The 13138-nt window shown below is 47.1% G+C and overlaps 1 protein-coding gene across 1 annotated transcript; it reads right to left on the reverse strand.

Moving 5' to 3' along the window:
* Positions 1–116: 116 nt before the first annotated feature.
* On the reverse strand, positions 117–10553 carry LOC133497553 (adhesion G-protein coupled receptor G5-like). Its single transcript, XM_061813542.1, has 14 exons — positions 10497–10553; positions 7608–7837; positions 7124–7199; positions 6251–6392; positions 5717–5836; positions 3849–3965; positions 3729–3774; positions 2989–3083; positions 2404–2519; positions 1987–2252; positions 1047–1143; positions 837–966; positions 583–739; positions 117–504 (listed from the first exon to the last, which is right to left on the reverse strand). Exons 2-14 carry the CDS (start codon positions 7834–7836, stop codon positions 416–418), a joined length of 1680 nt encoding a protein of 559 aa, XP_061669526.1. The 5' UTR covers position 7837; positions 10497–10553; the 3' UTR covers positions 117–415.
* Positions 10554–13138: the final 2585 nt, after the last annotated feature.

Genomic DNA, 13138 nt, shown 5'->3' on the forward strand with positions numbered 1-13138 from the left:
GGTGTTGCCGCGTTTTGAAAGCGTCACAGCAACATTCGGACAATTTTATTCCAGAGTAAAAAGATCCTTTCCATTCCTTTGCTAATCAGTGAGCTGCTTTTGGATGGCGCAACGTCGCAGCGAAAACCGGAGACGATCATTTCTTAGGTGGACGTGTTCCACGAGCTGCTTTCTGTGGGTTCAAATATCAGAATCTTAGTTGTGGTTCTTTCGAGCGCAGTGGACCGGATTCCGAAGGCGACAAGCTCTTCTTGTCAGTGAAATCCAGGAGATTCTTTCGGGGATTTTATAGAGCGTTAAAGAGGAGGAAAAACTCAACCCCCCCCCCGTAGGAGTCAAATGGGCAAGGGCACACTGAACCTCTACTCTAAGAAAAAAAGATCAAATATGTCATCGGTCGTGAAGTCTCCGCGACTCAGGTGCTCGCGCTTGGCGTTTTACTGCTCGCCGTGGAGGATCTGGACTTCCTCAAAGACATGACGAACCACAAAAAGATGAAGAAACCTGCCAGGAGGAGAAAGAGAGAGAATGAGCGGGCAACAGAGGGCGAGCGAGGGGTGGGGGGGTTGGGGGGATGCGGACCTTGCAGTGAGTTGAGGATGCAGAAGAGGTAGAGCCCCCCCGTTCTCAAGTGGCCGAAGGAGAAGAAGATCAGCCCCCAGGTGACGCCCAGCAGGGTGCCGACCCCCAGCAGCGTGACGACGGACCGCTTGGCCCGCCCCCGCTGGTCCTGACCCAACTGAGCCGCGCAAACGCAGGTAAGATCCCGACTGTCTTCCTTTTTCATTTTTCTTGGTTTTTTTTTTTTTTTGTTGGACTGTTTTTGGAGCGTGTACCTGCTCGCTGTAGCGGTGGCCGATCAGACGTCGGACGGTGACGGCGAACATGACCGCGTTGAAGGCAAAAACCACGCTGAACACGCCCAGCGTGCTCGCCGTCTTCAGCGCGCCGTGCATCAGGAAACATCTGCACACGCCCGTTACGTGGATAACTTAACTACGTTTCTGACGTCATTCAAGAGCCCCCCCCCCCCCCCCCCCGCTTACATTTGGGTGCCGCCGGGATCGGTCGCGTCCAGGGCCACGCGCCCGTAGGCGTCCGGTCGGATGGCGACCACCAGGATCACGATGGCGGCCGGAACACCTGCGCTCAAGGAAAAGTCCCGGTTGAAGTGGGGAAGAAGCCATTTTTGGTTTTGTTTTTTCTATCCATTTTCCGAGCCGCTAATCCTCGCGAGGGTCGCGGGAAGTGCTGGAGCCAATCCCAGCTGTCATCACGGGGGGCAGCATTTGACGATTGGCACTCACAATCACACCTTGGGGGGGATTTGGAGGAAAGCGGAGTGCCCACCCGGAGAAAGGCCACGCAGCCTTGGATTTGAACCCGCAACCTTAGAACTGTGAGGCGGATGTGCTAACCGGTCATTCACTGTTTTTACAATAAACGTGAAAGAAGTTCTCCATTGCTTTTTACAGCAATTTCAAACTTTTTCAAGAAAAATGTAAACTTTTTCTTATCAAAAATATGCAGCAAATAATTTTTTTAAAAGTACATATAAATGGCTCAACATTTCCCCTATGGAAATCAATATTTTTAAGGTCTTTTTCTTACCTTGAACATTCACATTTATGGATCTATTTTTTTTTTTTACATGACTTTGCTTCACGTAAATACGAGCTCCTTTTTCCCCGGATGACAAGTTTTTTCTTTCTTTTTTTTTTTTTTTTTTTGCAAATCACATTTTCTTTAAAAAGTCATTTTTTCAAGAAATGTCTCCTCCCCCCCCACCACGAACATCTGTAGTTAGCACGTCCGCCTCCCAATTCTGAGGTTGCAGGTTCAGATCCGGCCTCGGTCGAACCCGCCTGGGTTTTCTCCCGGTACTCCGGTTTCCGCGTGCCCGATTTACACGAGGCCGAAGATTCTTCTCCTCTTTTGCATTTTCCACGGTTGTACAACGCTTGGACGAGACCGACGCCGACTCACTCCATCCCACCGAGGCCATCTTGAGCATGTATCTGCGAATGTAGATGTTGAAGACGCGCACGAGGAGCAGGTAGAGGTGGAAGCTCTCCAGCGCCATCCAGCTGAAGGTGGCCAGCAGCGAGTAGTGCAAGGCCAGCGCCACGTAAACGCAGAGCCGCTCGGACGACAGCGCCGCCGCCTGGCTGGACAGGAAGTGCGCGTTGAGCAGGATGAGCGCCGCCGCCAGGTTGGCGTGGACCTTCGTGGACACGTCCTCGCGGATTTGCCTGTGACGAAGTGTGTGTGTGTGTGTGTGTGTCGTTGAGGAATCGTTATTCGTAGGTTAAAATTCCAGTTCAGGACAAAAAAAGGTGTACAGTTTCATATATTTGGGAAAAATGTACAATAATGTCATCAGAAGTAAGTCAAAATTTCCACCGTTTGGTGATGAAGAGCAGCAGCGTGACGACGAGGGCGACGAGGGAGAGGCTGCAGCCAATCAGGGAGAGGTACGACAGCACCGCCTCATTTGCGGGCGAGGGGGGAGTCGACGCCTGCCGGCGAAATTTCCGATATTTCAGGCCGTGCAAATGGAACATAGGTCACCGTTGGCGTCCGGCATCATTCGTTCCCATTGAAAAGTCATTCATACATGACAGTAACTCCAAAGTCCAATCATCCAGATGTCCTGCTATCAGATTAGCAAGACAATTTGGGTTGAAAATGTCCAGAATGTCCTTTTCCAGGCCATTCTTGTTGGGCTTGTTTTTTTTTTTTTTTTTAGCCCGGCAGTTTTCTCATTAATATGTAAATAAGCTTTGCTATGATTGCTTCTCTCGTCTTCTCAAGGTAAATATAAAAAGCAGCTTGGTCTGTCTAGCCGGGCCAAGCGTTTCTTGATTTCTTTCAAAGTGGGCGGGTCTTATCGTACCGTCATGGTAAAGTAACGAATTGCCATATTTTCAAATGTTCAAAAGCGATCAACAGTAAACCCATTAAACGTGACATTGAAATCAAACCGACGAGCAGAATGCCAAAGTAGGTCAGGTGGTCGCAGGAGCAGGTCACGTGACTCTGGCCGGGTTCCCAGATGGTCCGACAGCCGCTGTCGCTGAATGCTGCGGACACACAAAACAAATGCTAACACGCTCAACGAGTCGTTCTGCGAATAGCAACGACGCCGCAACCCAAGTAGACCTGCGCTTCGAATTCAGCAGCTGCTGCCATGTAGCGCACGTTAATTACAAATTGATATGATTTAATGTTATTATCAAATGAATTGATGTCATTCCGTTCATTTAACTTGTACTTCGTTCAGAAATAAGCCATTGTAAGATTTAACACTATTCCAAAATGAATGAACTAGGTTTTATTGAACTTTCGGAGACAATTTGGTGGTAGCGTTCATTTATTAAAGCCCGTACTCTCATAATAATAATGACAACGATTGATATTGTTGCTGAACAAATAGACCCGGTAATGTTTCCAGTTCACAAGGCCATAATACAAGAAAATACACTCATTCGGAAATTGCCCTACCATTTGGGAAAAGAAAGTGTGTCCGATTAAGCATATCACGTACAGCGGCGTGATTTATTGTTGGGAAATATTTTTCAAACAAATGAAGGTGACGACTGGTACTCTCTACAGTTGAGTAATGTAATGTTTGCCGTACTGTGCATCACATACTTACTCACTGACTGACTTGTTCATTTACTTCCTTATTATTTAAAAAAAAAAAAAAGAATTCGAAAGCAACTCACCTTTTGTGGAAAAATTCAAAAAGACGCATTTGGGGCGTTGGGTTTCCTGTCAAGCACATTGCACTTGTGATACGTGTGACGTGTACAATACGTACTGCATGATTTCATCGTAGGACTTACGTTGAGCGCGGTCGCATTGACGGTGATGTTGACGCGCTCCCGCAGTCCCGAAACGGTTTTCCCGCGCACGCTCAAGCTGAGCAGCCTTTCCTGGTAGAGTTTCTCCCGGGTGGCGTTCTGCAATGGCGGGCGGCAAATGGAAATTGTGGCCCGCAAAATCTTTCAACTTTCAACTGCTCAAAGCGTGCCGTGGATGTAAAACAAGCGCCACGTCTGGTTGGCCAAGATATGTCAGTTCCAAACTTTTCCCGCTAGTAATGTGACATCGAGCCACATCTCAATAAAAAAAAAAAAAAAAAAATCTTGAAAATGAAAGCCCAAATAAAGTTCAGCGGTTCTGAATTTCTTTTTCTTGGGGTTAATCAGAGGCGCTTGGACTCCCGTTTAACACGCCTTTGATTTGAACGGTCGGCTCATTCGGGACAGAGCCACATCCCAGTTGCAAGAGGGTGTGCACACTTGCGCAACCACATTATCTCTGATTTTTAAAAATTTTGTTTCGCCTCCGCAGAAGATTTGTACCGTGTCACGAGCAAGGCTGGACCACGACCAAAAGGGGCGTGGCCCGGGCACCGCTCTGGGCGGTGTCACCTCCGACACCGGTCGCCGGCCACAGCTGTTTTCCAGGTGGACTCTAATTAGACCATGTATTTATGTCTGGAGTTTAGTCACTGGTGTTGCCGGTTTGTTGCCTTGTGTCAGCTTCTTGCGGTCACTGCCCGTTGGATTCTCCACCAGTGAGAGTAAGTGTAGTGTTGCGCTATCCTCGTCAAAGCGATTCTGTGCCCTTTGATTAATTCCGTCCTGTTAAGCTCGTTAATTCGCCCCATAGTCATCGGACCTTGCTGAATGTCCTTTTGGGTCTTGCCTAGCCTAGCATTTTTGTGCCTATGCCTTGTTTTGGACTGCTTTTTGGTATCAACCCGCTTTTGAAATAAAACCACGTCTAACATCATGTCCTCGTCTCGGAGTCCTGGATTTGTTGGTCCCTGATATGCAGGTTATGGATCACATCAATGATGGAAAAGTTTTAATTGATGCTTTATCTTGGCATTTTTTTTTTTTTTTTTTTTTTTTTTTTTATCAGGGGTGATCTCATTTTTTTTTTAAATCATCTTTAAGAGGCGGGGCTAGTTTGCGTGTGAGTGTCTAAGCGTGTCCTGCGGCTCACAGCAGCTTGTTCAGCCTTTCTGTCCTTCCCCCGAGAATCTATCAGCGGCTTGATGTAAAAAAAAAAAAAATGTCATGTAGCCCAGTTCCGTTTTTCCGGCGCTAGCGACATCACTTCCTCTTGCAAAAGATCTCTGACGCCACGTACGGCGTGTGCGACCACAAGCGTCGATTTCCTCGCATGATGCAACCGTGACTTTGATCAGATATTTGTTTTGTGCAGAAGTGGCCAAATTAATCAGCTCGGTACTCGTGTGGAAGATGGGGGGAAAAAAAAGCAGAAGTTGGCACTGATTCCACAAAGTAAAAATGTTTACCAATTAAGCAAAAATTCCGAATTAGCTAATCATAAAAAGAAAAGTAGACATTTAGTTATGCGTTTTTTTTCAGATTAGACTGAGAATTGTTTTCATTTGATGTCCTATTTAAAAAAATAAATAAATGCCCGCAAGTGTGACAATTTGGTGCTACAACCATATTTTCTGACAAAATACCTTCAAAGTTTCTGGCATGTGCGTTACGCGCAGCCACACAAGCAGCATCACATTACAACCCTAAAAAAAAAAAAAATCATGATTGCTTCCCATTTTTTCATTTACAATGCAATATTTGGAAGAAACTAGAAGGTCCATGTGTGTGTCAAAAAAGATTTTGTATCGACAAGAGAAGTTTCCCCGAGTGTGCGATTTTTGTCTTACCCATGCGGACCGAGGCCAGGTCACCATGCAGAACAAGACGGTGTCGTCCGAGCCGCTGAGCGCCTCTGGGGGGAGCCGGACGCTAAGTTCGCCGTTGGTGAGCGTCGTGCCCGCCTCGACCTCCAATAAAGCCCAGAAAAGAGGACTTGAATGAGGCACACCGCGTGCTACGAGCCCTGATACGGATCGAACTAACAATCCGGACTAAATTTAGACCCCTTGGTCGTGTCCGCAGGCACGTGCACGGGCATTTTTGCGGGCAGGTGCTCGGGCATCGGAGGGATTTCATTGTTTGAAAGCATTAGTCCGACCAAGACCACTAACGATGTCCAAAGCATCGATTGAAGCCAAGGCGATCGCGGTCTCCGCAGAGAAAACACGACTGTGGCATTACTGAGAACAGGACGTCAGACGGAAGGTGTGTTGGTACAAACGCGGTGAGATTTTAGCTTTAGGGGCGCTGAGCTCCCGGCCAGACACAATCCATGTCGCTGTTTTGGAGTGCAAAGTAACGAACTTTGACAGTATTCCTACCTTGCTGTCGCTGGCAGAAATGTGCAGGCCTGTGAAGTCTTCTTTGGGCTTGAACAGGAGGGCGACCACGCGACCCGCAAACATGGACGTGGTCTCGTTCACCTCGGTCCGCTCCAGCGCCTTTTCGAGCCGCTGCAGCGCCCTTGACGCCAATAACAGAATCAGCACACAAAAGTGGCCCCATTTGTTTGGTAGATTCCTGCTCGTATCCAAGAGGAGACTACGGGCAGCAAGAAACGGCTGGCGTCAACAATTTAAAAACGACAAAGAATGTGAAGGAGGAGGTCTGGTCTTTACTCTTTGTACTCCAGCAAGGAGATTATTACTTTTTTTTTTTTTTTTTTTTATCCAAGACGAGACTGTGGGCAGAGAAATAACAAAATACATCATTTACTTCTCGAGCCACAGCACGGAGACTCATTTAGATCTGTGATGAGACTAAGGGGAGCAAGAAAATTGGCTGCTGCTACAACAACCATGACAACAAAAATGACGGATTCGTGTTTTAGTTCCATGAAATGGAGATATTTTTGTTTTTTTTCCATCGAAGAGGAGACTAAGGACAGCAGAAAAAAAACATGGCCACTGCAACAATCACAGGAGCTACCCCCAGAGTAGGAGGTAATTTTGGATTTGACTGCTCAAGTTTGGGCAGGGGGAGATTAAGGGCCCCAAGCAATGTGCGGCTACAGCTGTACTGGACAATTCTGGAGTCGTGGCATGGAAAACTACAGTATTTCTGATCTGTGAGGAGATTAAGGGCAACACGGCCCCAATTCATCTGAGGTTGGACTGAAGACTCGAAATGGCTCATGGGTGTGAATGCGGGTGCGGATGTGGATTTGCGTCCTCCCGTCGGCTGCAGGCACTCACCCCAAATCCATGTCGGCCTCGCTGCTGTCCAGGATTTCGTTAAAGTGCTCCATGCAGCGTTTGGCTTCTGCGAGGCCTGCCCAAAACCAGCAAAACACAAAGTCAACTTTTCCCAAACAATAACGCGTGACAGAAAAAGCTTTTGTTCAAACAAGGCAGCATTTGAAACCTGAGCCGCGGAGCCTCACCTGCTCTGGAAACCTCATCTTGAAAGTCAAACACCGGCTTTGACACCCTAACGACAAACTTGAAACCCAAATGGACCTTTCAACAGTTCTACAACCCCTAACTGTGTACAATCCTCGCATAATCGGGGTTCTCTAACCACAAATGCACCTGCAGTACTTGTGTCGTCGTCCCCCAGCTATTTGTTGAAAAACTCACCTATTTGCAGTCTCTTTTTCTTGAAAGTACGAAGTCAAGGTACCGGTACCGCCGCGTATAAACCGTCCGCTCGCCCTTTACATACAAAAGGTGCACCCACCTCGTTTGGGGCCAGAAACCCTGCAAGTCCCGCGTAAGCCCTCGTTGTCGCAGTCGATACCGCCAGTCGGGGCGTCGGGTCCGCTTCCGTCCGGACACTCCTCGGAGCCCCGACCCCCGCCCGGGTCGGGATTGTCCCCTCTAATCGGATGCTGACCTTCACCGTTCTGAGCAAGTCCGTTGCAACACGCCAAAAACGCCAGCGGCCAAGCGAGAAGCCAACGCCTCATCCTGCCGATTCAAGACGAGGTGAGGAAAATTCTGACTTTGGAGGGGGGGGGGGGATGAAGGGAAGGGGGGAGGTTCCGGGGGTCCTGCCGCGACAGACGAGACGACGACGAGACGAGAACACGGCCCGCATTAGAAACGGAAAGGAAAAAAACAAACGAAATGCAAATGTCATTGGGACATCGAACATCGAAAGAGGAAGTGGCAACAGACGCCGGCCATGCCAGAAAGCCAAACGATGACGCCAGCCAGCGATTAAAAAAAAATATTAAAAAAAAAAAAAAGAGTACGCGTTGTGGCGTCGTTTTCCAAACGGCCCGAAGTGGCGCTGCTGAAATCGGATGGCGCAAATTCGGCATTTCTCGGGCCCACTTTTAACGCATGAAACATTTTTGCCGTCCGGGCAGCAGAAAAGTCCACTTTGTCATTTTGGAATAAAATATATCAAATCCATATTTCAAACCAAAAAGGCCCAAATTGCAAACATTGAACAAGTCTCCAACAATTGGGATAAATCAAACTTCTAAAGGTTAACAATTCACAAGCCTTCGTACTTGGGGGCGGAATTCCAAATATTTTACCTTCAAAACGGTCAATGTTTAAAATATATATATATATATAAAATCATACAAATAATAATACAGAACCAACTGTATTTTGAAGGAGTTTCTGCCTTTTGGCTGAAAAAGTGAACGAAGAAATGAAACAAATAGAAATTCATCCCTCCAATTTCTTCTCTTTATTCCCCTCAAAAATGACACGTTCTGCATTTGTTCGCGTACTTTGACAGAATTTCAGTTTGGCGTCATTTTCATCGAAATTGCGCAAATAATGTTGAGCATCCGGCTTTTCATTTACTTGCATTTGAACCATCTCACCGCGTGGCGGCAGTGTCGCATTTAAAGAGAGCATCCAGGCCTTGATGGTTTTGAAAGAGGAAGATTCGGCCTCCGTTTGGACGGTAAATCTGACCAAAAAAAAAAACAAAAACTTTTTCCTTCTGTCCTGTCGTTCCTGTTGTAGGCTGATGTTTTACACGCCCGAAGGACAACATTTTATGTGAGCCACCGATGCAAACTTGTCAATCAGCGCACGATAACGACGTTTTTTGTCACAGTTTTGTCGTCCTCCTCTGCTTGTTGGAACTTTTCCTTTTTTTTTTTTTTTTTTTTTTTTTTGTGCTTGTGGATGGACGAACTGAAAGCACCAAAAACGTTGGCGTGACTTGGCGGTCATCTTTTTTTTTTTACTTGGAGCCGACAAATCAACTTTCAAGTTGTCCATTTTGAACATTTCCAAGATGATTTCCATTCCCATACCGATCCATTTTGCCGTTTGTACTTTCGGCCTCGATCGGCGATATGATATTGAATTCATGTCACGTTTTATGGCCGAATAGCGACGTGGACCTTCCTCATGCTGGCGTGTTTCCGCGTGTCTCAACGCTGCCTGTACTTTCCTCATCTTTTTCAATATTTTATGACTTATTTATTATTTTTTTTAAATATTGAATATGCTCTGGATTGGGACACTGTCACGAATTCTCACATTATAGGATGATAAATATTTATTTTATTGTTGTATAGAATATTTAAATCCTTTGGAGCCTTTTCGTGGCCCCCCCCCGTTGGCGTCTTTCAGAAATCGCCTTAGTTGTTCGTGGCAGATCCATTTACGAATCTATAATCTATAACTGAAAGTACAGTACGCCAATTTCACGAGAGCCGGTGTTGTTGTTTCTGTTGTTAACGGTTGGGAAGGTGAAAGGGGATCCTTACTACTCTATACTCGATCGTTGCCACTGAGCTTCTTCTCCGGGTGGAAAAAAACAAAGGGGGGGGGGGGGGGGCAGGGTGGAGAAGCAGCAGTAAAACAGGCCAAAAATCCAGATGTTTAGCCCATGACTAAATTCAAGAGTGTGAAAAGTTGTGACGAAACTGTTTCTGTCAAGGGAACATTTCTGCAGGGTAGGGAATTCCAAAGTTCTGAAACCTGAATAGAGAATGCCGTAGAACCGACCAGAACCGGACTTCTCTTTAGCTCTCAGAGTCACCAAAAGACGCCCACGTTGCAAGCGCAGGTCTCGGCTAATCAATATTTTCATGAGTAAGTATCGCAACCTTGAAATCACGTCGCGTGTGGCAATGCAGTCCGACCAGTACGACGAATATCATCGGAACCAAAGTCTGCTAGCGTCATGGTAACGCACGATGCAGAACGCCGAAGACGGGCCGACAAAAGTGGCGCGTTGTTGCCGTAGTGACATCATTAAAACTGCTGGGTTACAAAAAAAACCACAAAGACGTTCCTAAATTTGGAGCGACCCAGTCAGCGGTTCGTGTACAGCAGCTGCCTTATAGGGGCTTAATTGGGACTTTGCTGTCGGGTCAATCCAACGTGACCCAAAAAGCGGTCTAAAATGTCCACCCCTTCCCTCGGTACCGCTTATCCTGACGAGGGTCGCAAGTCTTTAATCGACTTGTCTTGCATGTCTTCGGAGCGTGGGAGGAAAGCAGAGTACCCGGAGAAAACCCATCAACGCGGAGACGTGTTGAACACACAAAGTCCGGATTATGTTGCGCGCTGGAATCGAACGTTTCGTCAAACTCACCCGACCTCTGACCCGATAGCGTCAAGCACGCTAGCTTGAAGTGTGTATTACCTTTTAAGATACTTTAATTTGAAAACGCATGCAGACGCACAAAATAACAATAGAGTACTCTCATCAGCATACAGTACAAACGTGTATTTTTTTCTAATAGTGACCTTTCGACTTCTTCGTTCTTGTTTTTTTGTGCATGTCTGTATTCTACTGCCCCCGGTGGCCAAGATGTGCAACCTCAAAGGCATCAAATGACGACGCGCTTGAATTCTTTGCAGTCTATTTATTTGTTATTACGTCTGCATATGTTTTCGAGAAGTACGATAATGTAGTGCAACTTTTTTTTTTGGAAAAATTGAATCACACGTTTCAAGCATTTTTGTTGGAGTGGCATCCCCCCCCCCCCATTTCAATCAGGAAAGATGATTTGTGAGCCAAACTCGCATGAATCAAAGGCGGCACTTTAACAAGTTTGCAGGTGGAGCGACGAGAGGAGCCCGTGTGGAATTTGCAACGTTGTTTTTTTTTTTTTGTTTTTTGTGCAGGTGGCGTCGCGGGTTGGCCTCCGGGCTCGGGGCCGACCTCCGATGAAGCGTCCCCGCCGCTCACCTGCGGCAACTTTCCCTGACTGTAAATGCGCATTTTTTTTTTTTTTTTAAACGCGTCAGCAGAAAAGGGGTCCGAACTACACGATTGGGAATTTCCAAACGTCAATTAAGCTACATGACTGCTACCCTCAGCTCTTTTTGCTGTTCTTTTTCTCTTCTTCTTGTCTTGCAGCTCAATGAGCATCCAAAGGGTCAACATTACTGCAATATTACTGTCATCATTTTTTTTTCTCATGCTTTCTTTGTGACGGATCCACAAAATGGCACCAAACCAATATGGCTTCATTCAATGGAGTGTTATTTGTTGATAACACGAATATATGGTGTACATATCTTGCAGTGCTTAATGCTGAACTCGTCCAGCTGGCGGTTGTGAGGTTTGGGCTTCGAATCCAGCCTGGCTGTGCTTTTGTGGCTTTTCTCTGGGTATTCGTGTTTTTCCGGTTAAGTTGCCCGTCGGCGTGATTTACATTGGGACACCATCGTGGATTTCGACGCCTCCCACTCTTCCTGAGAGTGAGCTCATTCCCTTGCAAACTGTGAATCAAAATTTGACAGAATCTAACTCCTCCACCCGTTTTGGGGCTTTTCTTTTTACTCCCAGTCAGTCATTTTTTTTTTTAAGAAAATGTCGAAAGCAGCCGTCGAGTCCCGGTGACTTTTGCTCCTGTGACGCGTCACCCAGTGATGAAAAGTGGAATTCACTCCCTAGACCCACGGGACCCGTCCAGACTCCCGAATGTCAGCCTTCAGCGTGAATGCTCGCTCGTCTATCTGTGGCTGATAATTGGCTGCTGACCAAATGGCGGGCGTGTCCTCCCTCTTGGCCAGGCGGCCGGAATCCGGCTCAGCGAGGGTAACGCTACAGAAAACGGATGGACGAGTACATCCCGAATAATTCTCTTGTTTTCGGGGGCGCTGGAACGGATTAACGGCACTGCAAATGATTTCAATGGGGAACACTGATTTGGTTTATGAAGAAAGCGGGTTTTACAATCTTGGCCACCGAACCAAGGCTGTATTTTTAAATCGTGTTTCACGTCTTTGCACACGTGTATGACAGGCAAGAATGTTAAAATGTTACTTGAAAATTCAGGATATTGCTGATTTTTGGAGGCTCCTATTGGGACAAATCCTGTTGGACTTTGGTGGGTTTTGCTTGATTTTGAGGAAACAACCTTTGTGTGGATTGGGTGGCCCTCATCCATTCTAGTGCCCCCCCCCCTCCCCCCGCCCCCGACGTTGGCCCAATACCATTTACAGGTGGCAATTATGGCGGCAGCTCCTTCCTCGAGGGCTCAGATCAAGTTAGCAGATAAAGACGAGATTATACTGACATGGCGGCCAGAGGAAATGAGAGGAACCGGGTCAGGAAGTCAGACCCTCTCATCCCGGCCGTCTGCTGCAGAGCGGACGGCCGCGACACACTTTGCGAGCAAGATTCCCGTCCAGATTTGCTTATTCGTCCTTCATGTAAAATGGAAGTTATTCTTCCAACAACAACAACAAAAAAAAAAAAAAAATGGAGGGAATCTCACATTGTGGAGGTTTGAAAATCACTTTTGGTGGATCAGCGATTTCCAGTCCTGTTCAAAGACTTGCGTGTGTGTTTCCATGCTGCCTCCCGCCCCCCCCCCCCCCCTGCACAAAGGTTGTTTATCTAGCCCCCCCCCCTCCCTCGCCCCCACATCACTCAATCCATGACAAAACCTGTTTTTCAGAATAAAACACATTTGCACTGGTTGAACTCATCTTTTGCATCGTATTAGGCAAACTCCACACAGGCGTGGCCGGGATTGAACCCGGGTCCTCAGAACTGCTTCCCAGCTGATCCACCGTGCCGCCTATAAAATATATATTATTTAAATGTACTAAACACTGAAACAAGTATAACTTAACATTAATGTATTTCCATTTAAAATCCCGCCTGCCTTTGCCGCGGGGAGCGTGGGATCGATTCCCGGTCCGTGACGGCGTCGATATCTGCCCTGCGACTGACTGGCGACCAGTTCGGGGTGTAGTTCGCCTGAAGCTAGCTCCGGCTTTCCTGCAACCCTTGTGAGGATAAGCGGCTTGGCCAATGACGCGACACGA

The sequence above is a fragment of the Syngnathoides biaculeatus genome, chromosome 3 (genome assembly GCF_019802595.1).
Source record: "Syngnathoides biaculeatus isolate LvHL_M chromosome 3, ASM1980259v1, whole genome shotgun sequence".
In the NCBI taxonomy this organism is placed as follows: Eukaryota; Metazoa; Chordata; class Actinopteri; order Syngnathiformes; family Syngnathidae; genus Syngnathoides; species Syngnathoides biaculeatus.